The sequence below is a fragment of the Kogia breviceps genome, chromosome 2 (genome assembly GCF_026419965.1).
Source record: "Kogia breviceps isolate mKogBre1 chromosome 2, mKogBre1 haplotype 1, whole genome shotgun sequence".
Classification (NCBI taxonomy): Eukaryota; Metazoa; Chordata; class Mammalia; order Artiodactyla; family Physeteridae; genus Kogia; species Kogia breviceps.
Genome location: NC_081311.1, coordinates 17,165,290 through 17,192,500, shown reverse-complemented (window position 1 = coordinate 17,192,500; position 27,211 = coordinate 17,165,290). Strand labels below are relative to the sequence as shown.

The window sequence follows — 27,211 nt, the reverse complement described above, 5'->3', positions numbered from 1 at the left end:
CTTACCTGCATGCAAATCAGAGTTGTATGTTTGCTATTGAAGAGGGCGAAATGATTTAACTAACACTTGGGGGTGGGAAAGGACCTGAAAGGCGTTTTGGGTGACTTCTGTCCTCTGCAACTTTCTTGTGTGGTTAACCCCTCCTGGAGCCAGACACCCTCCCACACTCCCCTCTTTCATGGAAAAGAGGACGATTTCAGGCCTATGATGTCTGATCTCTCAACTCCAATTAAGTTGAACCCACACGCATGTACCCGGCCCTGGAACCTAGGAGAGACCCCGGAAAAGTAAGTCGGGTTGGTGGGACTCAGGGAGTGCCTTTTCTCTTTTCTCCTTTCTCCTCCTCTCCTCTCTCCTCTCTCCCTCTCCCTCCCTCTTTCTCTCTCCCTCCGTCTCATTCTGGGGAAGCTCACAAAACTCACAATCAAAAAAGCAAGTCAGCCTTCAGACTACTGGAATGGCAGTGAACACAGGAAGCTTCCGTTCTTCTGCTTCCAGAGAGGTCAGTTGAAAATCTTTCAGGCGCAGTCTGTTACCCTGGAAGGAAAAGAGGGGTGTGTACGCGTGGTTGGCAAGGCCCTACCAAGTGTCACTCCCGTGTCACTGTGACAGGAAAATACACTTTCCCCCTCCCTCCCCCTCTCCCATGGCAGCCCTCTCCCTAAGAAATTTGTTTTGAGGGTTTTGACAATCTTGCAGATAAAGTGCCTGCCTACTGCATTTGGTTGATCATTTCCCCTCACGGCTGACCGTAATTTCTTAGCTACTCTTAGCGGTAGCTCTGTCCCTGCTGCCCAAGGTAACCGGTGAGGGAGGGGAAGTCTGCTTAGTTGCCCTGAGCTGGCTGGGGAAGATGTGCCTTCCCCCTTCCTTCACGGATTTCATAGTGGTACAGAGTAGAAACTAGGAGCAATTCCTTTTCCTTAACTTTAAAAAATTTAATCTGCAACCAGTCGAACTAGATTATTCGGTTTCTTTTGTTTTATTTTGGTTTTGGTTTCGGAGGCATGTGTGTGGAAAGGGAAGAAAGAATCAACAAAATAACTGCAGGCGTTGTGAGCGAGAACTTGGAGCGTTTGGAGCACCCCAGGGCAGAAATTGGGAGCCATCACCATCTTTTAAGATGCTTTTTTTCAGCTCTTTAAGTGAAAGGAATAAAGGGAGGGGAAGCTGGGAGGAAGAAGAAAAGTGAGAAAAGCAATAAGGGAGGAGAAAAAAAGCTGGCCCAGTCCCATCTTGAAGGTACAGAGAAAGTTGTTTTTGAGGTGGAGAGAAAGAAAACCAAAGCTATTATGTACCCTAGGGATACCATCTTAGTGGGAATGGAAGATTTGAGTGGGAAAGGAGGCGCGGTGGCCTCTGGGCTCACTCTCCTCCACCAGTTGGGCAGTTGGCACCTCAATTTGAATTGCTGGGTGAGTAGTGGGGTGTGTGTGTGTGTGTGTGTGTGTGTGTGTGTGTGTGTGTGTGTGTGTGTGTGTGTGTGTTCGTGTCCTTGCTTATGGTCTTGACCATTAAACCTTTGTGCTTTTTTTTTTTTTTTTGAATTCAGACGGTGGGAAGGAAAAACAAGACAAGAATAAATGGTCACCTCAAGCTGTGCTCTTTCACTGTGTACTTTTCATAGTGGTTTTTGGGGGAGGGGGGAAAGGGTTAAAGAAAAAAAAGATGGGGAGGAGAGAAAGCTTGACTTTCATCACAATCCTTATGGTTCTATAGCGATGCAGACCTGGCTCACCAAGTACAAGTGAGCTGGAATCTGGAAAAAGGCGGTGGGATTTGGGATTTCTTCTAACAAATAATTTTTTTCCGCTTCACCCACCAGGGTGGGCTCCACTGGAAGAAAGAGAAGGAAAAATGACATGCCCTCATAGAGGAGCATACTTTGGAAGCTTGAGACATTTTTGAGCAATAAGGCTTTTCCAGTAGCAGGGCTTGTGTAAACTGTGTATTGTGGTTTCATATTTAATGCTAACTTTGTGTTGCTATGTCTTTGCTTGTATTTATTTTCAATCTCCAAATTTAGATGCTGCTGGCCTTTTAGGGCTCCAGTCTTGCTTGCGGTGTTTGTATTTTGTAAACTTAATATAAAATGTGTTTTGGAAACCTGAGCAAGAGACTGATGACAGCCTATTGTGCTGTTAATGATTAGGAAGAAGGCCCTTTTGCAGTACCAATTTGGGGCTTAGAATACTTGATACTCTGTTCAACTCTCTCGGTCAAATTCTTTGCCACAAGCTGTTAAGGGCATTCTCTTGAATTCGGAGGCGATTCCTTAATTGTCTTTATTATTGCTTTTGTTAATATTTTGTTGTTGTTAAATGACCAAACAGAAACCTTTGCAGTGGTCAGTCAGCTCTTAGATCCCATGTTTGGGGGGAGAAAGGAATGAAATATACTACACACTGGAAGAGTCCTTGTGTTTTCAGAATCATGAATTAAAATCCTGTATGTCATGTTGAACTATCAAGGTGGTAGATAGTTCTCTAGTTGAGCATGAAGGAATGACAGATGTATGTCTTGGTTTTCCTCTCTGGTTCTGTGCAACTTTCTAGTTCAATGTACAATTGTGTAAACTGTCAAGAATTGTGGCGAAGAGAGTGCAGGCTGGCACTGCAAGTGTATAAATTCTGTTGCCACAAATTTCCCACCCAGCACAGCCTCCTGTTTCCAGATTCCTGAAAGGTTCCAGACCTTTGTTTACTCAAATTACTTGGGTTACTTCGTAGCGGTCCTGCTGCTTTGGGGATGGGGAAACCTCCATTCTTTATGGCTTATGGGAAGGGAGGTCCTTTGAAAGGGTAAATTCCCGACTCTGATGATACAGATATTATGATCTTTGTATTGTCACAACAGGCTGCTGCCTCTCGTGTTTTCTGGAAGCAACAGAGCCTGCAACCTTGTATTTTTAGGGAAACCTCCCCTTTGTGGTTTGGGGATGGTGGAGGCCTGGCTGAGCTATGTCATGGAATTCTTTCCTTCTGCAATATTTTGGAATGTGATGAAATCCTGACATGCCCTCCAGATTACATACTTCTGCACACATTTGAAGGCTTTTTTTTTTTTTTTTTTTTTTTAAGTGAACTTTGCCTGGATCATTCCCATGTTACCTTAAACTTTCGACAGCTGCATTCAGAGGGGGTAGCCGTGCTGTGTCCTCCTCACTGCACTGCATTTCCGTGTCCTTTTACATGTGTCATTTATGGAGGCTATAGATGTCTGTTAAAGAGTGCCCATGTTTGGGACACTAAGGGGGCAGAATAGAGCAGAAGAATGCAGTTTTGCCTTTGCTTTCCGTCTTCTCTTGAGTCTCTCTTTGCTGAATTCCTGCCAAATCCGAGGTTTGGCCATTTGTATCCATGGGCCAGTGAAAATGTCCATCCCTCCTCTCAGTTCACCTGTTTGTTACTAGAGAGAAATCTACCTGCTCTCTGAAGGAAACTTACCAGACTCCTGTAACAGGCGTGGTTTTCAAATACCATCTAGATTGGAAAGTTAGGCACAGGGTGTTTAAGAAATAGGAAAGACATTTTTTATACAGCTGTTCATTATAAATACATTAGAAAGGTGGTATCAGATTTTGTTCACTCCTTCTTTCTTGAAATCCCCAGGATGTAATAACCATTATGTACTTAAAACTTATTCTAAATCAAAATTGGTGATTTCCTTTCCATCGTATTTAGGAATCCCTAGATTTGGGGTTGTTGTGTCTGGTGGGGGGGAGATGGTCTGGAAATCATTATTTTTTAAAAAGTTGTTTTAAATTTGAGCTTTTGGATTTCTTCATTTGGAATAGGTTAGTTTTATTCCTGGCTCTGTTTTGAACATCGGCTCTCCTAGAAACAGCTGCACTCTCTTACCCAAGTCCCAAACATTCCCTGCAAACTCGGACACTTCACAAGATTGATTATGCTAACGCTAATCATTTAATGCCCAAGTAGTAGAAAAATATCTTGCGGGAGGGTGGAGGTTGCCATTCCTGGGGAATTACTTCAGGGTGGAAGCGGCTGGTCCTCTTCTCTGAGACCTGGTGGAGGATGAGGATGGTCAGAGGGCCCCCTTGTGCCGCCGTACCCCCTCACTCCCCGGCGGGATCCTGTGGCAGGCAAGAAGAAAACCGTGGGAACTCACTGGTCAGGGGCGAGCCTGGACCGGGTGGGCCAAGACTTAAGCTCGCAAGTGCTTTAAAGGTTAGTTGGGGGAAGCACAATGGGATGCTTTCTTTTTATTGGAAAATAAATGAGAATGAGTGGAAATGAATTATATTTAATGAACTTAGCTGGAAGTAATTGTTCAAGAGCCTGTGAAAGCACAGCTTTGCTGGGTCGGGCCAGGCAGCCGGAGCACATCTTTATTTTCAAGGTTGAAATGTCCCCTTTCGTGTGTCCACTCCCCACCCTAACACCTCCAGCCCTCCCCCCCACCCTCCCCTCCTCCTTTTGGGGGATTGAGAAAAGGTCATTAAGAAATGCTGAATTTGGCCCCTGAGACCCTTAATGCTTGGCAATCTGTTTGGCGTGTTACCCGCTGGGTTGTTATATTATAGAAGGGGCAAAACAAACAGAGGAACAACAACAACAAAAAAACCCCCAAATGACCCAGAAAAGGCCAAGAGCTTAGGATGGTTTGTGTTGGCTCTATGTATATGCGTGTATGTGTGTGTGAGAATGTGGATGAAAATTGGCTGCACGTTTATTCTCTCCCTGCCTGCCCTGTTCAGTCATTTCCCTGCACGAGGAATTTTAATGCCTGTGTTAGTACAGGAGGAGCTATGAGTCGGCAGAATTTCACAGACGCTGGGAGAATCTTCTCTCTCCCTCTCCTCGCTGTCTAAAAGGATTTGATTCCAGAGAAAGAAGGGTTGCGGCAGGGAGGGAGAAAAAGTCAGCCATTGATAATTCACAGAACAAACAAGCAGCACCCCGAATGTCAGGCTCTGGTGGTCGTAGAAGCTATAACTTTGCAGCCTTATGCGCACATGATTGGGGCAAGGTGATGCAGGCTGGGTGATGCGGGGTGATACAGGCTATAGTTGCAGAATAGGTGTTTCTTTTTTGCATCTCCTAGGTAGACCTCCTTTCTCTTAACCACCTCATTTCTTCAAGCAAAACTTTCTCGGTGTTATTTATTATTTCCAACAGGCAGTGCTGTAGCCATCAGTAGAAGTCTCGCCCCCGGGGAAAACAGTGCCCCTTTAGCTGGGGGCAAGGCCTTAGAGTGGAGCAGTGTCCAACCGTGAACAGCCCCTGCACTAGGTGGGTCCTCGCTGGCTGGGCTTCGGACGGCTGTGAGGGGAGAGGGGCAGAGTAAAGGGTGGAGAGCAGCCCTTCAGGCCGTGGTGCACGTCCACCCGCCACCCTTCCCCTCTGTGCGTGCAGGAGGTTGACGGGATACAGTAGCGAGATGCTCAGCAGATAAGTGAGGCTGTGCGCACCGGCCTGGATACAGGCTTCTCCCTGACGTCATCATCCCAGTAACTGAAGTGGCCGCTCCTTGTTGATGCAGTGGGTTGTGTAGGCAGGAAGGTTACCGTCGCTGACCCTTCCACTCTGGTTCACAGCCCCCCAAAATAGGACTAGTTGAGTCATCAAGGGGTTGTTGATGAGGAAGAAACAGCCTCTTCTCACCCCAGCCCCTCCTCCTCAACTGCTCCATGACTCCAGTGACTAGCAGCGTCTATTAACGTTTTGCTAGTCGCCACTGACCTTGGTGCAGCCATAGTAAGTGGCATCTGGGAAAAAGTGCATAGAGATGAGCCATAACCCCATTTTTCAGTGTAAACCTTGAGTGAACAGAGTCCCTTCCTGATGCTGATTTCAGACCCTGGGAGGGCCGGTCATCTAAGACTCTGAAGACCCTTCATATCCACCCTGCGGAGGGGAGAAGGCTGACAAATGCTCCTCTGTGCTGCTTTTGTTTTATTGTGCTGGCCCCGTAAAGGCGCTTTCTGGCCCCATTTTTCTTCTTCAGAAAGGGAGAGCCATAGGGGAGTATTTGAAGAGGAGGGCCGGCCACCCGAGAGGCCAGGGCTAGCAATGGCTCTATTTGTTTTCAACGTCTGTTGATTAATAGGTTGCGGGGTGAATGGCGAGCTTTCATTCCCTTTGGGTTCCCCACAGTTAGAGAAGGTGGAGGGGTTGGGGTGAGAGGAGGGGGATCTAGAAGGGCCTGAATCACTCTTTCACTTGCCAGGTTCCCGATCGAGAGCGACATTTGGTGGACGGGTGTGTTGGATGCTCGGCGATGAGGGTGGCGTGGCCAGAACACCGGGCTTGAGGGTCCTCCAGGGGTCAAAGGTCAGCCACAGGGGGTGTCCCCTCCCCACGCCTCCCACTGCACTAGGATGAGTACTCTGGGTGGAAAGGCTTTGTGCGCTTTGAGGGCTGTTAAAGGACCTTTTCTTTGTCATTTCACTTTTCAGTGCTCAAAACCCATAGGGCTTGATGAACAGAACCGGGGAAGAAATGAGTAACAGCCATTCCTCCAGGTAGAAAACATAAAGCCTCAGTAATTTAAAGTCAGATGAGGAGTTTGGTTCCTTTTAAACAGATAATGTTGACTTCATTTAATAAGTTCGGGTTTTTCGCCGACTTTTCCTTTTCTGCCAGAACTGACCACATCTATCACCAGAATCCTGCTGCGCCCTGATATCTCTTGCGTCTGTATTTGAGAAGCAGGAACATGCCACTAAGCGTTTTACACCCCTCCCTCCATAACCCGTCACATGGTGTAAAAATCCCTGCTAAAAATGCCCGGTGCTCCATAGCAGGGGTGTGCCTGGCTGCGGCGAGGAGCCCTGAGCTACTCCTCATTGGGGGTGGGGCAGGAGCATTGTGTGCTGAACTGGTCTAGGTTCCAGAGACTGGTAGGTGGGGGTGTGGGGGACAAATCCCCTGATGCGTCCTGAAGCATCTGTGTCCAGCTGGGAAGGCCGGCCCAGGCTGGGCTTCCTGGGTGCAGCTCACCACCCCCACGTGGCAGTGAACCCCCCGTCCCAGGACTCGTCTCCACAGACGCAGCAGCAGGAGGTAGCGTCAGACCTCCTGAGCTCGCAAAGCCTGTGACCTGGGACAGGTTTCCTCACCTGCTGGGTGAACCGACAACAAATGCAACCACTTCATAGGTTTCTCCGTGAGGACTGAATAAAGTCTGTCGCACTCAACACGGGGGCCAGGCTCCATTAGATGTGGCAGCGGTGAGCTGCGCTGGTGTGAGCCAGAGAGGTCTCGGTCAGAGGGCTGTCTAGGCAGAGGGGTCCTGAGCAGCGCTCTGGGTGAATTTCAGGCGCCGGTCTTGCTGGTGTGTATGGGCAGCTATGGCCGAACTCCCTGACCTTGTGTGGAATATTTTAGGAACGTTTGCCGTTTCTTGTGGCTCAGAGAGCCTCCCAGTGCTCATCCTATTCTGTCAGGCTTGACTAGCAGCGGCTTAAGCTCTCCATGCAGCCTCCCATGATGGCCACGCTCACAACCTTGAACTGTAGTTAGCTGTCCCTGGAGGTAGTGATTTCGCACCCCTGGGTAGTTTTGAAGACACATTTAATATTTAGATAAAGCACTTGCCTTAAGAGGCACCTAGTTTTATGTTCCAGTTGTTTGCCTTGAACACTGGACTCTGTAGAAAGATAAAAGAGGGAGGAAGATACATATTTCAGCCTGTTTATCCCACCAGCACTCCCAGCAGACATTGTAGCTTTAATTTAGATTTCCTGGATGCGTTTCTGGAAGGTTTTCCGTGTCCCTCACAAAAGGTACTTTTCACATCTGAATTTTCTTAGCTTTGTACAGTTTCGAACACAATCCTTAAAGACCTCTTTAAAGAAGTGGGAGCTGTTCGTAGCGAAGGGGAAAGTCTAAGGGACATTTCCTATTTGGGTGGTGGTTGCGTGTTTCATTTATATCAGCTCCTGCTTCGAGGCGCCCTCCCCCTGATTCTGGGAGGACCTTGGTTGTCATCGGCTGTTCTCATTTAACTTTCAACTCTTCTGTGGCGGTGTTATTTATTAGCGTAATAAAGTGACGGTTTTTCTCATAAGACATAGTAAAATATATTTATGGACCACACCACGCATCACATTTTTAAGAAGGGCATGCACCTGCGGGAGGGTGGCTGCAGGACATCTGGGTACTCTTGCCCCGCCGTGTACATCTTTGCCTTTGCGGTAAGGAGTGCGGTCTGTGACTGCATTGCCCCCTGTGGATTTAATGACGAGAGACCGGAGGGGTAGCAGACGTCACCTTCAGTGTGCCCTCGTTGTTAGTGTTCATTGGACTGTAGTTTTCAAAGCTTGTTTGCACGGCATGTGTGCACGTGCCAGGCGCTGTGCTAATACGCACTTTACAGGCGTGATCATTACGGGCACGATCTCTTTGAATTTTCACAACAACCCCATTAGGTAGACACAGTTCTCATCCGGAGTTTACACAGAAACGAAGGCCCGTGAGAGGTTACACAGCCGGATTGAAGTAGGATTTAAACCCGAGTCTTCCTGGGATTCTCAGCCTTCACGCTTGGTCACCGTGTGCAAACCAGTGGGCTCCAAAACCATTTTTAAAAGACGCTGTTATAATAAGGTATTGGACTGAATGGTTTCCGAAGTGCTCTCCACCTCCCCAGCTCTACTCTGCGATTCTGAGTAGATGCCATTTAAGAGCAGCACCATTTACTGAAATTAATCTGTGAGCCTGGCTCTATCTGTCCTTCTCTCCTTCTGATGCTTACTGTTGCAATTTGGTGGTTCTTATGCAGTTTATGAGAGCGTGCTCCCCACTCCCACGGGCTGGGCATTACAGGGGACACAAAGGTCTGCAACACATCGTCTTTGTCCTTCAGGGACTTAGATATGGTGGCACCAAGAAAGGTTATTGCGACCCCCAGCAGTGGACGTAATATGGTGCAGACGGAAAGGACTGTGGGGGTCTGAGGCTGGAGGGACGTGGGCGTTTTCTAGAAGGACGTCCTCTCATCATAAAAGCAGTCCAGGTGCAGGCAGGTTCGGTGGGAGTGGCAATTAGACCCTGGTTTCTACACGTATGACTGCATCTCCCTGTGCTTGCTTGGGAACCAGCCAGCCTGGAGAGCCGTGTGATTGTATTGTGTCTAGGGACTTGCCTGTCATGCAGTCACATCAGAAAAGAGTTCCGTGTCCCAGTGGGACCTGCATCCCCCATCCCAAAGCCAGGCAGCAGTTAAAACTTCAGTTCCCTTTACCCTCCTCTGACCACCCCTCCCCATGCTACAGAGTTTTGACTGAACAGGAAGAAACCAATTGGCTAGGAGGCTGAGATGTGCAAAGTAACATGAGGGTGATGGCAGCCAGAACAGGTGTCCAACTTTTGTTAGAATCCCCTTGATACATGTATCTAACGGGAAGAGGGAGAATTTTTCTCACATACCTGTGAACTTCACTGTTGCCCAAATGCTATCTTCATCCTTCAGTGGACAGGTGGAGAAAGAGGGTCTCCCCAGCGTTTCCCGCTTGGAAGACAGCCGTGGAATTTGCACTTCTGAGCCGCAAACAGAACCGCGCCATCGGGCAGCTTCTCCCGAACAACAAAAATAACAGTAATAATAAGCCACCCTTCCTGTGCTTAACCATGTGGCAGGTTTTGTACTAAGCCCTTTCCATGGATTCTGTCAGCACTAGGACTCAATTCATGATTAGGACTCAAGTGTCTTAACGTTTGTGCTTGTCTGGGATCTCGTGGTTCTCTGGTCTAGGGGTCATGGCTAAACAGAAGAGACACCTGTGGTACTCCATAGGCAGGCCCAAGATGCCTGGGTCCTGAGCCCAGACCTACCGAATCAGGTCCCTCCTGAGAGATTTCTTAGTATCAGGGATCCAAGTTCGTGATAAGCATCCTGAGAGATGCTCGACCCAACCAGAGCTGGGGAATGCAAGTCTCACTGCCCTTTTCCCATCACAGGTTTATACGCTTGTTTTCTTCCACTGCTTGTGGTGGTCTCGTTCCCTGGAAGGCCTTCAAACTCCTAAGTGACCATCTTCCCTCCCCTGGGCTATCTGTGGTTCTTCCCACGGGTCCCACAGTTTTTCCACACTTATTTTAAACTGTCTGGGACTGGTCTGCTTTCTTTTCCTTTTTAAAAATAAATAAATAAATTTATTTATTTTTGGCTGCATTGGGTCTTTGCACACGGGCTTCCTCTAGTTGCGGCGAGCGGGGGCCACTCTTTGTTGCGGTTCACGGCTTCTCGCTGCGGTGGCTTCTTGTTGCGGAGCACGGGCTTCAGTCGTCGCAGCTCACGGGCTCTAGAGCGCAGGCTCGGTAGTTGTGGTGCACGGGCTTAGTTGCTCCGTGTCATGTGGGGTGTTCCCAGACCAGGACTTGGACCCACGTCCCCTGCTTTGGCCGACGGATTCTTTTTTTTTTTTTTTTTTTTTTTTTTTAACTTATTTATTTTATTTTTGGCTGCATTGGGTCTTCGTTACAGTGTATGGGCTTCTCACTGCGGTGGCCTCTCATATTGCGGAGCGCGGGTTCTAGGCTGGCGGGCTTCAGTAGTTGTGGCGCACGGGCTTAGTTGTTCCATGGCATGTGGGATCTTCCCAGACCAGGGCTCGGACCCGTGTCCCCTGCATTGGCAGGTGGATTCTTAACCACTGCACCACCAGGGAAGCCCTGGTCTGCTTTCTTCCATTTCAGCGGGTGTGTGTCTTTCCAACCAGATAGAAAACTTCTAGAAGGCAGCAACTGTCATTTTCCTTTCCTCCTAATGGTCTCCACTCCATCCGATATGTTTGTCTCTTGCTCTTTTCCCTCTCCACCCCAGCACACAGTGAGAGCTTATTTGTTGGTTATTTTTCAAGTTGTCTTAAACAGAAACGGTTCCTAAAAGACTCCTCAGTGCATGACCATGAGAGGCTGGCACTGGCCTTGGAGTGGCTGCCCTTCACTCGGCTGACTTGGGCCACGTCCAGACCTTCATAGCTGCTGACGAAGGAAGTGTTACTGGGTACTTTTAATTTCGATGTTGTGATTGCAAAATGATAGTTCATGCTACAAGGCTCCCATGAGCCACCAGCTACCGTCTTTCTCTGAAAGTGTCCAGTTGTTTATAGGAATCATTAAACCCGGCTGTTGGGCGTGTTGGCTTCTTTTTCTGTGTTTTTTTCCGGGAGCATTTAGGAAAGCCATATTTTTCTTTCTAAACATACCCATGAAAAAGTTAGAAGTGCCTTTTAAAATGCCCTCCCCGCAATTAACTGTGGTAAGAAATACTCTTGCTATATCACACCCCTTCTTTCTTCACCCATTAGAAAAGAAAAAAAACGGACAAGAAGAAAAACATAGAGAACGAACTACTTGGTGGTCCCTGAACTCAAGAGGCGCTAGTGGGCAGCACTGGAACCTTCCTTCTTTTCTTTTAATGCAGTTCCTTTTCCTTGATGTTAATGCAAGTTGTGCCTTCCTAAAAGTAATAAAAGGAAATGAAGACACGTTCTAAAATGAAACTTGACTCTAATCCATTCATCATCTAATACTAGCCTCTTTATCTTTGCTGGTACCTAATCTGGTTAAATGTCCCTGTTGTAGGATTTTAGTGAAAATCCTCTATTGGGAATAGGGTTTTTTGCAATTGGATTACTCTCGGTAAATGGCCCAGTAGTTCGCTTGTTTCAGATTAAGTTTTTCTTTGTGATCTTGCTGGGCTGAGTTATAGCGTCTCATAGTGGGCGGGGGAGGGGGTGGTGGAGACTAGGGATGGGGAAAGGAGCAAAAGATAATTTGGGAAGGCCTGGTCCCTGCAACTAGGAAAACCTTTAAAATGGTTTTCTTTTTATTTTTTTTCTCCTTCTCTCCACCTAGCAACTCTTCCCAAACATAAAAGTGCCTTGTACTTAGTCTTCTAGAACTGCCCATGTCTGAAATGCATACATACCTTTTATTAGCCCAGCTCGTCACCATCCAGTTAATTCGCTAGCATATTCCCCGTGACTTGCTAATGAGATTCCTGAAGAACCTGGCCTGCTGTAATATGCATAAAATATGCTGGTGCTCGCCTGGCAGTTGAGAGCTTTCTGGTGAAGTTCACGCTCCCAACCAGACCATGAGTGAGGCCTTTCATCCTTGCTGTCTGTAAAGGATTGTAGTTTGCCCACTGGTTCTAAGGGGCCAGGAGGGGTTCAGAGCCTGGGGTGGTGGATAAGGAGGCTGGGTGGGTGGGATTAGAGCCCTGCCAGGTTTCTTGTCACCGAGGGTCTCCCTAGCCGGTTTTCCTAGCCAGTCCCCCGTGAAGCCTGCCTGCCTCCTGAAGGTCCCTCCTGTGGGCCCTGGGGTAGGAGATCCCCTCCACCTGCAGGAACGCAGTAGGCCTGGGGGATTAAAGCCCCCCCCACTTCCCATTTACCCGCTGCTGGGAAGAGTGCAAACTCTTGTGCTCCATGATGGGGTCGTGGTGGAGAAGGTATTTGAAAAGCCAGGCCCATGGGGGGGAGGTGAAGACGGAGGTGCAGCTACCCAGAGAGCTGAATCACAGCTGTCTGTCATTTTAGTACATGGACCAGGGCCAGGGCGGTGGGCGGAGATGACTGCATCTTACAAAGTCCAGGTTGGGAGGGTGTGGGGAGTGGTCAGGGCATCCTGAGGGTCGGGAGTCCTGGGCTGTCGGAGCTGGCGTGACGGTGTCCTTCTCTGTTCTTTCCCTCCCTACAGTCGAACAAAGTGCCGGTTGTGCAACACCCTCACCATGTCCACCCTCTCACGCCTCTTATCACATACAGCAATGAACACTTCACGCCGGGAAACCCACCTCCACACTTACCAGCTGACGTAGACCCCAAAACAGGTAGGCCGAGCGCTTGGGTGCAAAGAGAGTGTGCTGGTCCCAGGGCCACCAGAGGACCTGCTGGGGAGGGATGTTGACTCGGGGGCTGGCTGCAGTGGTTTTGGGGAGGCTCCTGTTCCTCTCCCGGATATTGATAAGGAAGCTCTTCAGGGAGGCCAGAGCCTGGTGAGGGAGTGGATCTCTCCTCGCCTTTGGAGGAGTCCATTTGCAGTGCTAAGGATCTCTTCAGAGCTCCGGGTACCGCCTGCAGGGGCTGTCTTGGGAACCTGGCTGTGAGTCACTCGGTGATTCTTAGGAGTGGCATAGAACTTCAAGAGCCTCGAACAGACTCGGAGGCGGTAATAGTTTGGGAGGCATGTCATGGACTCCTCCTAAGCTCCTTGGGAGTATGAGAGCCCTAACGGCATGTTTCCCTGAAGCCCCAGTTCCTTGGTGGCTAAGGGGCTATAGTCACTTGACGATGACTTGGTGCAGCCTCGAGAGACCACATCACTGGGTTCTGCATTCTGTTTGCTGATTTCTTTGAGTTTTTCCTCCCCTGCGATATCCTAGGTATTTATTATCGAGCCCATTTTGCAGATGGGAAGACCCAAGTCCAACATGGTTTCCTCATTGCATCACGGAACAAACAATAGGGTCTCAGGCAGAAGATGCCACGTTACTCCAGCTTTTATACTTGTCCCTCCTTGCCATCCCACGTGCTTTTTCCCTGAAGAGGAGAGAGGGAGAAGGCGAGGTTCCTTATAGCTCCCCTGCAACAAGATACAAAACAAGGTGGGGTGGTCTTGGGAGAACAGCTAAGGCCAAGGGTGTGTCTTTTCTGGCTGGGTGATGCACTGGCTGGGGTTGGTTTCTCTTCCCAGCTAGTTAATTAGAAGGATGGATTCAGAATGGCTATTCCCATGTCACTTTGTCAGAGGGAATTGTTTGGTGTTGAGCTGAGGTAGACTGCCTGTTCAGGCCGCCTTGGCTGCCCCTGAATGAAGCCACACATTAGCTGGCTTTCACCAGCTTCTGAGCCCCCTTTGTGCTCGTGGGGGACCGAGCCTGGTGCTTGGATGGCTGGAGGAGGCCGCCAGCCGGCCCCAGGCTCCGCGAGTGAATGGCAGCTTCAACGTCTCATTTAAATAATGGTAGTACAGGGAATAGCTTTTAAATGGTTATCGTAAAGCATATGATTAACGTCTGCGGACTGTTTACTTTTCCTCTGCGAATGTTCTTTCAAGTGTGCGAATGGCTTGGTGTAGGGTCCAAGCCCAGCTAATCTGTTTGGTTTTTGTAATAGAGAGAAAGCAATGTCTGCATGAAAATGTCACCCAGGGAGGCTTAATTTACAGATTAAAAGCTTCCTGAAAGAATTTTTTTTAAAAAATGAAATAGTTTTCATCCGCGAACACGCAGCTCACGCCCTTCAATACTGTTCTAATTCTGAGGAATTGTTCATTTTGCTTCCCACTTGAGCTGCGTGGATCTGCTCCTCTGGGTCCCAATTGCTCCCAGCCCTCTTGACTGCTAAGGATTGATTGCAGGATGTGTTCCTGTGGAATTAATAAGTGTGCGGTGGCACGGACCTTCAGACCTCACTCCTCAGCCCCCGTGGTCCAGCGGTACCCAGTCAGCGGGTGGGTTAACTCAACGCAGGTGACGTGGTCCTCTAGAAAACCAGGCTCTAGAACTGAGTGGGCCAGGCCTCCAACATCTCCTGGTCCGTTCAGTTCAGATTCTGCCTTGGATAAGATGCCAAGGCACTGTGTGAGTTTCTCCTACAGCTCATCTTCAAAGTGGAGTTGGGCACATTTAAACAGAATTAACTTTTTTGAAAGAAGGCAAGGGTAACCTTTCTAAGTGTGTTAGGAACCAGAGGAGTAACTCATGCAGGTAAGTCATTAGAATTAAAAGGAAGGAGGGAAGGGACAGGTTGTGAGGACAAAGGGATTTAATATTACTTGATCCCGTACTGTGTGCCACAACCCCTTTAGATTTTTTTTTTTCTTTCAATTCAAATAATCATACCAATCACATAAGGCAGAAATACTCAAGCTGGCATTTTCTGAGTTTGTCTGCGTTTAGCCCAGTGTATGATCCATCTAGAGTGACATAAACTTTTCAAGCTGCGGCAGAGGGATAATGCGATGAAACTTACCGACAAGTTCTTAGGATCAGAATCATGAAAAGAACCTCATGCTAGGATTACAGAGGCAATGTCTCCCTTTATCCTTTACCTGTTCCTGTCACCTGACAGTTTCTCGTTCCTTCTCCCCCTCTCTCGTACCTAAAATTCTGCTTCTTCTCTCAGGAATCCCACGGCCTCCGCACCCTCCAGATATATCTCCGTATTACCCACTCTCGCCCGGCACTGTAGGACAAATTCCCCATCCGCTAGGATGGTTAGTACCACAGTAAGGAGTTCCATTTTTTAATTTCCTTTTTTGTTTCTTACATGGGCATGCTTATTATTTATTCTGTGCATGTATGTTTGTGTTTGTAGAGGACAGAGTTGGGGTGGGAGGGCAATGGGGAAGATGCTTGCTGAAGTGCCCTGTGGAAAAGCGGGCAAGCCAGTAGCCATTCAGGTGGGTGGTGTAAGAAAAAGGCTGTTGATACTTGGCGTTCTGAACCCATGGTCCCCAAAGGCCCGAAGGCCCTAGGTTCTTCCCTGTGAACAAAGGTACCCTTAAGGTACTTGGGGAATTGCAGAAGACCCTGAAGGCTTCTCCCCTGTGAAGCTGATCGTGGCTCTTCTGCTGGTGGCAACCCAAACTGGAGTCCCGTCATTGGATTGAGGCAGCAGGGGAGTGGGTGAAGAAGGCACAGCCTAGTTTTGAAATCTGGGGATGGGAGTGTGTGGGGGGGTTATAACTCCAACCACCACTCCCAAGATTGACAACCACAGTGGAAATTCGTGTCTATTGAGAAGCTCCATGTTATTCAACCAGCATCTCTCTGAGAGTCTTTGCATGTTGAGCGCTTCACCTAATTTTGAGGGGAGCGGGCGGGGTAGCTGGAATCCTCACTCCGGCCCATGGGGCCTTCCTGAGTGTCAACCCTAGGTCCTGGCAGCACCCAGTTCATCAAACTGCCTTTTACAATTGGTCTACCCATCGCCCAGGCTTGCTTTTTTATAGTACCACCCGTCAACCTTCCTTAGATAACTTGAAAAAATGTGTGTTTTAAAAATCACAGTAGAAACGCCTTTAATGTTGTAAGCACACTGTGTGTGTGTTTGTATGCATGCGTGTAATATGTGTGCTTTTGTGTATATATTTCTCCATGTTTATCGGTGATCTCTACTCTTTAAAAAACACAGGACAATTTGTCGAATCTTAACAGGAATAGTTCCTGGTAAGACTCTCAAGTTTGGGTCTTGGGGAAGACACACTTTTATAGCCTTAAAGAAGATACGGTTTGGGAGTGGTTCACCTCTTCCCCCCATTTCTACCCTGATTTCTCTAGTTGAGCATATTCTACACTTTAAAAACAAACAAACAACAACAGCAAAAAACCATCTTGTATTATGCAGTAGCTGTACTAAATACCAACCCTGGGCCGAGTTTCTGTTTATTTTTTGCTCCTTAGTTTTGTTGGGGGGGGGGTGGGTGGACATGGATGGGAATGTGCGTCCTATTTCTTCTTCAGTGGGTGGAACCATACCTCCAATCGTCCTCAGTCATCACTTGCCCCGTTCAGCTGATGGAGAGAGATTTGAAGGATAGATAAAAAGGAATAGCCAACTCAGACAACCCTCTGTCAGAAAAAGTTGTGTGTCTTTCATGAGGATGCTATTTTGCATGTTGCTGTATTTTTTAATTATTGTAATGAGGTGTGATTGTCTATTGGTTACCCATAATTCTTCTTGGGGACTCTCCCCCCCGGTAACTCTTGTCAACACTTGTTAATTTGACAAAAGGCTACAAATTAAGCTCTGTTAATTTAATGTTTTCTCACCGAGATCTAAATACTGAAAGAGGCCCAAAGCGCAACTGAAGTCCTTTGATTCACTGTACTTTATTTTGGTATAAATTTACATTCATTATTGTTTTCCTTTGGATGTGTAGCCCTCAATTAGTGTGATGGCTCCATTAAAGCAAGCGAGACTTCGCCTTTAATTATTACAACAAAACACCTAGTTTCAGCTTGGGGAGAGGGTCTCTATTGACATAAGCAAAGGTTATAAAATTTAATTAGCCATTCCTATCAGATTTATGGCATTCAAATTGTTCTGTGTTTCTTCCCTTTGATCCTTCCTGTACAATCCCCAAGATTTTTGTTCTGAGAAAATGAGAATAAAGCTTACTGTGCAGAGAGAACTTTTCCTTTTTTCTTCTTTTCCTTTTCCCCACCTCTGCCCCTGTTTTCATGCTCTCACTGTGTACCCCCTCTTTGTAGGCAAGGTCAGCCAGTGTACCCCATCACGACAGGAGGATTCCGTCACCCTTACCCCACAGCTCTGACTGTCAACGCTTCCATGTCCAGGTGAGTTCCAAGAAAGAGGGCATTTAACCAAGGCCATGGGTCACTTCTCAGAAAGTTCTCTAGATGCTCCCAGACCATCCAGGGACTGCTGCTACGTGTAGTTCTAAGGGTATAAGACCCACGGTGCGTTAGACTTTCCTCCTAGAAAATACTGAAAAATTTCCCTGAACTTCCCAGGTAGACGACGGCAGACTTTCAAGGTTGAATTTCTGAGTCAATATATTTAAAAACAAAAACAAAAACAAAAACAGAACCTTGAGAAGGCAGGAAGAAGTAATTAGGACGGGTAGAGCTTTTTAAAGTGTTACTTCTCTGTTGCCCTAAACCAGGTAAGAAAGGAAAGGGTTCAGGTAAGTTTATTATTATACAAAGAAGAATTTGAGGAAAGGTTATCAGTCTTTTCAAAGCTCCAGACTCTTAAGCATCAATAAGAAAGGACACCCTACTCCCCCCCACCCCCCAACCCAAACACACCTCTCTCTGAAGTAGCAGTGTCCAGTAGAAATACAAGGTGAGCCTTATATATAGGGAATATACATAGGGAATTTTAAGTTTTCTAGTAGCCACATTTTTTAAAAGGAGGAAAAAAAGAAACCCAGACAATTATTATTATTATTTTTTTTTTTGTGGTTTTTGTGGTATGCGGGCCTCTCACTGTTGTGGCCTCTCCCGTTGCGGGGCACAGGCTCCGGATGCGCAGGCTCAGCGGCCATGGCTCACGGGCCCAGCCGCTCCGCGGCACGTGGGATCTTCCCGGACCGGGGCACGAACCCGTATCCCCTGCATCGTCAGGCGGATTCTCAACCACTGCGCCACCAGGGAAGCCCCAGACAATTATTTTTAATGATAATATTTTATTCAACCTAATAGTCAAAATATTATTCATGCTGACATGTTATCACTGTAAAGCAACTATTCATGAGATTTTACCTTTTTTGTATTTAGTTTTTGAAATCGGATGTGTATTTCACACGTACGCCATATTTCAGTTTGGCCTGGACACAGTTCACATGCTTAGTAGCCCCATGTGGCTGGTGGGGACCACGTTGGCCTGTGTAGCTCTAAATTTTGGAAAGTTAAAAAATCATATGCATGTGTACATTCACATATCTTTCAGCATATAAATGTATATATAACACATACACACATATGCCTGCATACGTGTACCTAGATCTTTCTAATCCCCATGTCCTCCTTTTCCCCCTTCTAATTAATTCTGGCTAATTTTTCAGCAACTGCTAGTTTATTTACAAACTGGTTGGCAGCAGTATGTTTAAGTAGTCACTGATTGCTCCTAATGATAGTTTTATTTTCTGTTCATCTGATTTTCAGTCAAGTTAATTAAATCGGTGGAGGTTTAGACTTTCCTGATGGGCTGCAACAACTAATCCATTTTGAGGATGGCACCTAATTAAATCAGCATGCATTACATGGCAGAGATGCCATCTCTGTAGCCAGCACGAGGACCCAAGACCAGAGGAAGGGTTGGAAAGTCAGGCCAAGATGCCTCTTTTCCTACTTACAAAACAGTGATTTTGGTGGAGGAAAGAGTAAGAACCACAGTCATTAAGAAACGCCAACTGTAGCATCTCTAATGTTTGTAATTACGCCGTGGGTATCATGCAGCTAATAAAGATCCATGTCCCATATGTGATAAATCATCTCAATTTCTAAATCCACACCAGTATCGGTTAGGCGGGAAAATGCTTGCGGGTCCTCTTCTCCAGTGAGAAGAGGAAGGTTATCCTCATTAAATAATGTCATCGCAACCTCGCAAAGCCTGGGAACGAATAGGGAGCCTCCCGGGAGGAGAGCTGCTTCTGAGCACCTTATAATCCACAGCTCACCCTCCTCCGGACCAGCATTCACAGAACGCATTGTTTTTCGCGTTTGTTCCTTCGGTGCGTTCCAGAGGTTAAAAGCGGTGCGGTAATCGTGAGATAGGGATTGAGGTTAAGCTTATTGATTGAATTATCATTAGGAGGTTAGCCAATGATTTCGAGGTGGACAGGGGGTGGAGGAAAGAAAGGGAACGGTGGGAGGGAAGTTGCGGGGGCTCAAGGTGCAGGGGGGGAGGCGGCCGATTCCCCAGGTAGGCCTTATGAAAGGTAGCTAGTTAAAAAGAGTATACAGCAAATTAAATACATTATTGTGGTAATGGGGTGACAGAAGTATGGGTCTATTATACTTATGGCAGTTATAGGGAATGTAGGCAGCTTGCCCTGTTCCAGAACACCCTTTGATATTCATTCTCTTCAGCAGCGGGGCCAGGGCTTCTCAGAATTAAGTGATGGGTCATTATACTTTAAACACCATGGAGAAGCCTAGATTGGCAATTAAACAGCTCTTGCTGACACTCACTTGTGCCACCCTGTGACCCCCTTTAGATTGAGATGTTGGAGCTCCGGGCCCTCAGCCTGCTAAATTGGCGCAAGGCTCTTCTCCTGACGAGAGCGGGCTCTGAAATCCGCCGGCTTCAAAGGGAGAGAGATCATGTATAAACCATAATGTGGGTGCACCGTGGCTCACAAAAAATAAGGCAGGAAGAGATGAAATGTTACAAGTGCAAGGGGGGAAATGAGGGAATAATGACAAGCCTAATGCAGCTCAAAGCAGGCTTGTTGCGCAGGAAAACGCATCCCAGGGCTCGTGCATGAAATCAAGGCCTGCAGATGATATCCAGTTAACAGAAACGTGTCAACAGTGAAGGAAAGTGAGAGTGAGGAAGGCAGAAGCCCTGAGACGGCCAGAAACAAAAATTAGTTGTCCTTAAGAAGTTAAGGTTCATCATTATATTCTGGCTTGGAGCCATGAAAGCAGATGGGGGGATATAATGAGCGGCTTGGAATTTTTAGGGTGTTTATTGCATTGCATGAAATAGTTGTCTGCAGAAAGGAATTTCTTACGCAAAGGTATGCGTATAGCCCATACACACACGCACACACACACACACACACACACACACACACACACACACGTCTCTTTCTCTGCTATGCAATGTCTCAGGTATAGGAATATGTATGTAGGTATGTGAACTTGGAAGTGTTTGGTCTTCATGTCTACACCGGAAATCTTTCCCCACCCCAGAATGTACTCAAACTGTGGTGTCTCCCTGTGGTGTTTGGTGTATGTACACACACACACACACACACACACACACACACGCGCACACACTGGGTGTTTTTATCCTCCCCCCCCCCCCGCCCCCTGCCATACACATATTCTCATTCAGCAGGAAGGGAACATATGTATTTGAGGAATGTCAAGCCTTTAAAATTCACAGTAAAAGCTGCTGCTCCACCCACTGCTTCACCCAAGGGCTTCGAAGAACACATGTTCTTAACTTATGTTTTCTCAGAGGCCTTCGAGCTCTGGGAAGGAACAGGGTGTAACTTGGGAACCCAAGTGCCTCCCAAGGCTTTACTTTTCATTTTTGGTGTGTGGGGGGGCATTGGATTGGAAGTTCTTTTTTTTTTTTTTCTTTCTCTTACCTTCTCGCTCTTACTCAGGGTTTTTCTTTTCTTTTTCTTGACACCCTAAAAGAACTCGCATGGTTCTTCTGAAAAACTCATGCCATCGTTCCCAAACTTTGATACTGACTTAAACTGGGAAAGGCAGCCGTGGGAGAGGGGCCACATCAGGGTAGAAATTTGGAGTCAAATGTCCCCTCTGCTTCTGGGCCCCCTTCAAAAATCTGCATTATTCATTGATTATTTTCTCTGTTGATCGATGCAGAGTCAGTTAGGACTTTGATTTTTCATAATTTTTCAAATCAACATGTGCTGCATTCTTTTGGTAAAATGGAAGCTACTTTCATTTCCAGTCCATATGTGAAAAGAACCTTGTAGATAAGGACAGGATCTTCGTGAAGTAGCTGTCACAGCAACGTCTCGTGAGCACCTCAGTACCCAGCAGAATGAGCTTCCTAAAGAACAGGTGCTCATTCCCTGGGGGGCACATGGGGTTGTTGTGGTTTGGATTGTTTCTGAAAGCAACGGTTGCTTGATCTGGGATCCCCTTCACCTGAACTTGCATGAACTTGCGTGATCTTGCCAGGGCAGAACCTGGGGGCTGCTGTTTTGTCTTCTTTGGGGGAATCTCCCCTTGTAGTCCCTCACCCCACTCTTCTCTACGTAGTATTTGCTCCTTTAAGAGGGTGGTTCTTCTAACCCAGAACAAATCATGGTGACGCCAAGCATATCAGAAAATGCGAGAGCTGTTTGTCAGATCCTGTTGTCAGTTTGCAGATGGACCAAGAGCATTTTAAAATTAGCTCTAGGGGTAGGACGGGAATAAAACACAGACCTACTAGAGCATGGCCTTGAGGATATGGGGAGGGGGAAGGGGAAGCTGTGACGCAGTGAGAGAGTGGCAGGGACATAGAGACACTACCAAACGTAGGGTAGATAGCTAGTGGGAAGCAGCCGCATAGCACAGGGAGATCAGCTCGGTGCTCTGTGACCACCTAGAGGGGTGGGATAGGGAGGGTGGGAGGGAGGGAGACACAAGAGGGAGGGGATATGGGAACATATGCATATGTATAACTGATTCACTTTGTTGTAAAGGAGAAACTAACACACCATTGTAAAGCAGTTATACTCCAATAAAGATGTTAAAAAATAAAATAAAATAAAATCAGCTCTGTATGTCCTGGCTAGTTTGCATGGTTGAGAAATGCCAATTCACGGCCTAAACTGTGTCTGAAAAAACTTTCCTAAGAATAAACAGTATTAGAGGAAAAAAACACAAACTTCTCTTTTCTTTGTTAACAGTTCTGATCATCGTTTATCAGGCCTTTCAATGCATAGGCAGTGTTTTAAGTAAAAGTAATTTAGGAACCCTAGAATTTCAGAGTGGGAAAGGATGTACAAACCAGAATTCAAAGCTTTATTTGTGGGCGTGTGTGTAAAATACTGCTTTGGGGTCGTCTTTGATACAAACTTATTGAAAACGTCCGTGACCTATGTTGAGAGCCAGATAGGAACTATTTGGATTTCTCCCATCTTTCTGCCTCTCCCATTTCTGTCAGAACGATGGGGACACAGCAGCAAAAGAGAAATAAAAATATTACTGCACTCCCATCAACAGAATGAGGCCTAATGAGGCCTATGCAGCATTGTCGAAAAATGTGTGTGTACTTCAACCGCATTAATATTTTATTTAGCTGTCTATATGCAACAAAAGATTTCACCTTTTATTCTAGTGCTGATTAGGACTTAGGAAATAGTCTTCTTAGATGTCACCAATAATGTCCCCCCAAACCTGTGATCTCCAGCAGGCAGTCCAAGCCTACTTTTCCACCCAAGTATATGGGCTGAACTTGTCTTTTGCTAGAGATGTTAAAAATCGTAATGTCTCATGTCAGTAGCAATAATGAAGGGGGAGATTGGCTTTCATGACATTATAAGAATCATTATGTTTAATTTATCACTAATTAATGCTGACAGGTTTCATACGCCTTGGGTTGCTTTCATGGGAGCGTTACGTGCTGTTTCTTTTTCTTTTTTAAAAATTGTGTGTACACATCCCTCCCCATTCATTCATTTTGATTCTGACGATTTACACAGCTTTCTGTCTTCTAGGTTCCCTCCCCATATGGTCCCACCACATCATACTCTACACACGACCGGCATTCCCCACCCGGCCATAGTCACACCGACGGTCAAACAGGAATCTTCCCAGAGTGACGTCGGCTCGCTCCACAGCGCGTAAGTGTCCTCCTTCCCATCAGTTTCTCTTTCGCCGCGTGTTTAGCCGGTGGCTCCTGGGTGGTGGCGCTCTGTGCGAGGTTGGCTGCGCCGGTGTGACTCCAGGAAACACCCAGCTTTGCAAAGAGGGAGACGTGCACCGTGCGGGGCTCCACGGCTGGCACCCGCTGCGGGGGAGAACACAACTCTTCCTTTGTGTCCTCGGATGGACTGGGATTCGCGACCACTTGTCCGTCCCTGACCCCTCTCTGTCCTGCGGGCGTGAGAGACGCCAGCTGAGATGGAGACGGCCACAGTGTGCTTTCCCCTCCAGCTTGGGACAATTGTATATTTGTGAGCCCTGAGGAAGTGATAACAAAATCTCTCTCACCCCTCCACCCCCGCCCCCAACCTGTTTTTGTGCCATTTTCCAGGATGGAGGAGACCCAAAGTGGGAGTGCGCTTCTCCTTCCAAACTGCTGTGGTATTGGGGCGGCGAGGAGGTGGGCTTTCTGCTGCTGAGGAAGCTGAACCTTGTGATCGTTTATTGGGTGGTGTCTGTCTCTTTTGTCTCCATCCAGAAAGCATCAGGACTCCAAAAAGGAAGAAGAAAAGAAGAAGCCCCACATAAAGAAACCTCTTAACGCATTCATGTTGTATATGAAGGAAATGAGAGCAAAGGTTGTAGCCGAGTGCACGTTGAAAGAAAGTGCAGCCATCAACCAGATCCTGGGCCGGAGGGTAGGTGGCTCCCCCGCTGGGAGAAGAGGGCCAGAAAAGGACGCGGTGGGTGGGCTGGCACGTGTCCCTGTTGTCCCCACTGGCTTGGAGGGTCCTTTCCCTTTAGCCACACTCTGACTCCTTCCATGGCCAGCGTGGAGTTGGGACCAGTGACCCCGCACTCGAGTGAGGTTCAGAACGGCCACAGCCTGGTCTTGCCCACCTGCAGAGAGAGCAAGAATAGAACAGCCTAGGCAAAAACTTAGGTCCCGGCTGAGCCCTCCTGTGAGTGCTGGGCCCCTGCAGACGGTCGGCACCTGCAGCTGATAGCATTTCTGATGGAAGCGCTGTCCCTCCCCCAGCCACAGTGTGGTGTGTGACGATTCTGCATCTCTGTCTCTCTCTCTCTCCCCCCACTGTGTCCCCTCCAGTGGCACGCACTGTCCAGAGAAGAGCAAGCAAAGTACTACGAGCTGGCCCGGAAGGAGCGACAGCTTCACATGCAGCTGTACCCTGGCTGGTCCGCACGGGATAACTATGTAGGTGGTTCCTTTTTCTCGGGACTAGAGTCTGTAGAGACGTGTCAGTTGTCCATCTGCACAAAGGGAACACGACCCGGCCAACTCTAAGTCAGGCCTCCGTAGCATTCCGTCTGCCCAGTCCGGGGACCGTTAGCATCTTACCCGAGCACCAGATGGGAGGATTTTGTGTGGCTTCCTGTAGGGCTCCCATCAGCATGGGATAGTTCTTCGAGGAGGAGGGATGAGGCTGGTGTTCTAATGTTCCAGCTCAGGGGACCCGCGGGGTCAGTTTAGGGCTCTTCACACCTTCTCGCCCCATGTCTTTGAAGAGACGTGGCTCCAGGTCTACACCTGGTGAGGCGTGCGTGCTTCTCAGCAGTGAGGGTGGCCTTGCAGAGAAGACCAGGCGTGGAGGGAGAGCGTTTACTTCCTCACAGCCGTTTTAGCAGGGCCTTCACCCTTACGAGGGAAAAAAGAAACAGTTGCCTTAGGCTGTGGTACGGAAGGTGGAAGCCTAGTTCATCCTGAGAGGGGCTTGATGGACGTATCCCTGCAAGTAGCCAGTAGAAGTCATCCTTTGGCAGGATGGGTGAAGGGACTCAGGGCCCTACAGGGTAGGGAGGAAGTGTGTGTGTTGCGCGATGTGTGTGTTCCTGGGCTCTCTTTGTTGGCTGCAGCATTTGCCTAATTTCCTCCCGTGGGTTTTAGAAAACACTGTACGGTCGTTGTCTTTTTTTTTTTTTTTTTTTTTGTGGTACGCCGGCCTCTCACTGTTGTGGCCTCTCCCATTGCGGAGCGCAGGCTCCGGACGCGCAGGCTCAGCAGCCATGGCTCACGGGCCCAGCCGCTCCGCGGCACGTGGGATCTTCCCGGACCGGGGCACGAACCCGCGTCCCCTGCATCGGCAGGCGGACTCTCAACCACTGCATCACCAGGGAAGCCCCATTGTCTTTACTAATCACAGCGATAGCGACACTCGGGAGTCTTCCCTTCCCGTTAACTGGCTCTCGTCCGTTCTTCCTTATTTTGTATTTTGCCCAGGATCTCAAGTTCTGGGCCCGCTCTCCTCGCTAAATGGATGAAATGTTTCTTATTTGGCCTCATATACTTTATTACATGGCATTTGGTTTCATGAAGTGATTTTTACCACCCACTCTTTGGGGAAAAAACACACAACCTGTCTTCATGCCAGTAGCAGCCTTCTCCTCCCAATTCTTTCTTGTCAGTGGCACAGAGCCATGGATGATTCTTCTCTACCCATCAGTGCTCCCTGACCTAGCTCTCCCCTGGCCGTCATCCGTGGTGAGGAAACTCTCTGTGTATGTGGCTTGAGATCCATTCAGTTATTGCTGATTGTGAACTTACTGTGCACACAGATTGTGGAGGTTCAGAGTTAAATCAGAACTCTCTCAGAACTTACCAGCCATCAGGAAGTCTCAAGACATCTGCGTGGATATGTGAGTCCTGAGTGAGGGCTGTTTTCTGCTTGCTCTGAGTAGCAGTTTCATCACTTTTTCGTCTCATACCTATAAACACACGCTCGCTTCTCTGCTCTTCGCCATGTGGATGGGGGAGGACCGAGACGCCCATGTCTCCCTCACTGCTGCCACCCATATCCCCGTAGGTCCCATGCCTTTAGCTGGTAGCACTAGACTGTATTCCTCCTGGGAGCTGAAACAGGAATTAGTGCTTGCACTTCTTTCTCAGTGGCACGTTTGCTCTGCTCAGAGCCCTTGTCACTCACAGATGGTCAGGCACAGGGTCTTAACTGCTTGGGACCTTTCCATTTGTCCTCAGCATGTGTGCAGTGGGGAAGCCTTTCTTCTGGAGCTGAAAGGAAGAGGATAAGAAAGTCAGTGCTCTCCCACAGGCTTGCTGCTTGCCCTCACCTGACCTCGAGGTGGAGATTGCCAGCGGCAGGCAGGCTCTGCAGCCTCCACATATACAGTCATCTCATTTCAGGACAGCTTGCTCTCCTGGTGTCGGGTCAGAAGTTCTTAGAGTTCATCTCCAGCTTCTCCCTGCCACAGACCCAATTCTTTGAGTAATCTAGAATGGTACCACAGAGAGGAATTCAGCTACACTATAGGTATCCTATCCCCAGTAGACATTTTGGGTCATAGTAGGGCCTTCATGTACAGCTGTGCAGGGCGTGCACTGCACAACTTTATAGAGTGTGCCATTTACACTACGGTCGATGTGCATGGTGCCCCCTGCAGTTGTGCTGGGTGAAATCTCCACAAAGGTACAAAGCTGACACTCTGAGAGCTTGGAAAGAATGCTGCCATGGACTTTCCTGGAGTCAGACAAGGTATTGCCCAAGGTTTTTTTGTGAAGTGCTTTCTAGGTTTCAGAAGATTCACGAGACGCTTGAAATGACTTTAGCTCAGTTTTACATTTGGATAAGGTTTGGTATAATAGGGGACCCCCTGAAAAGACTTGAGAGAAAGTTTAGAGGTAGATCTGGATTTGGGGCTGTAGGAGCTTTACCTCTTGTAAGGGGTACTGTCAGATTCCTCTATCAGTGGTTCATTACACATGAGTTTGAACACACACAGTCCTCCTTCCCTCCCTCCCTCCCTCCCTCCCTCTTCTTCCTTTCTTCCCCCTCCTTCCCTCCCTCCTCCCCTCCCCCAGGAGATGGTCTGTGGAACAAGAATTAGAGTTAAACTGTTTATAGACTTGATTGTGGTGGGAACTTGTTAGTATTTTTTTTTTAAACTGACTTGAAATAGAAGCTTCTATAAATTACTTTGGATGCTGTAAAGTTCAGAAGGTTCTTGTAGAAAAACTTTTCTGAGCTAATCACCTTATCCCTCTTTCACATTCCTGCTTTTCCAGCCCAGTGGTGACAGAAGCCTTTATACACTATTTTAGCAAAATAGAGTTGAGTAAAACAGTCACAGTTGGGTTGTTGGACTTGGTACATTCTGGAACACAAGAAGAAACATTTTGGTCCCATGGTGATATCTAACCTGTGGCCTTGTAATAGAAGTTATTTCC

The 27,211-nt window shown here is 47.7% G+C and overlaps 1 protein-coding gene across 37 annotated transcripts in view; it reads left to right on the top strand.

Moving 5' to 3' along the window:
• Positions 1 to 27,211, top strand: part of TCF7L2 (transcription factor 7 like 2) — a 201,853-nt gene that overhangs the window by 162,625 nt on the left and 12,017 nt on the right. For 17 of the 37 annotated variants that reach the window (XM_059052221.2, XM_059052204.2, XM_059052219.2 and 14 more), the window contains 6 exons: positions 12,675 to 12,807; positions 15,104 to 15,206; positions 17,194 to 17,280; positions 22,863 to 22,988; positions 23,549 to 23,708; positions 24,119 to 24,226. In XM_059052221.2, coding sequence (XP_058908204.1) covers positions 12,675 to 12,807; positions 15,104 to 15,206; positions 17,194 to 17,280; positions 22,863 to 22,988; positions 23,549 to 23,708; positions 24,119 to 24,226 — 717 coding nt within the window. Of the gene's footprint in view, positions 1 to 12,674; positions 12,808 to 15,103; positions 15,207 to 17,193; positions 17,281 to 22,847; positions 22,989 to 23,548; positions 23,709 to 24,118; positions 24,227 to 27,211 lie in introns of all 37 variants that reach the window. The other 20 variants (XM_067024660.1, XM_067024661.1, XM_059052203.2 and 17 more) reach the window with 3 other exon arrangements.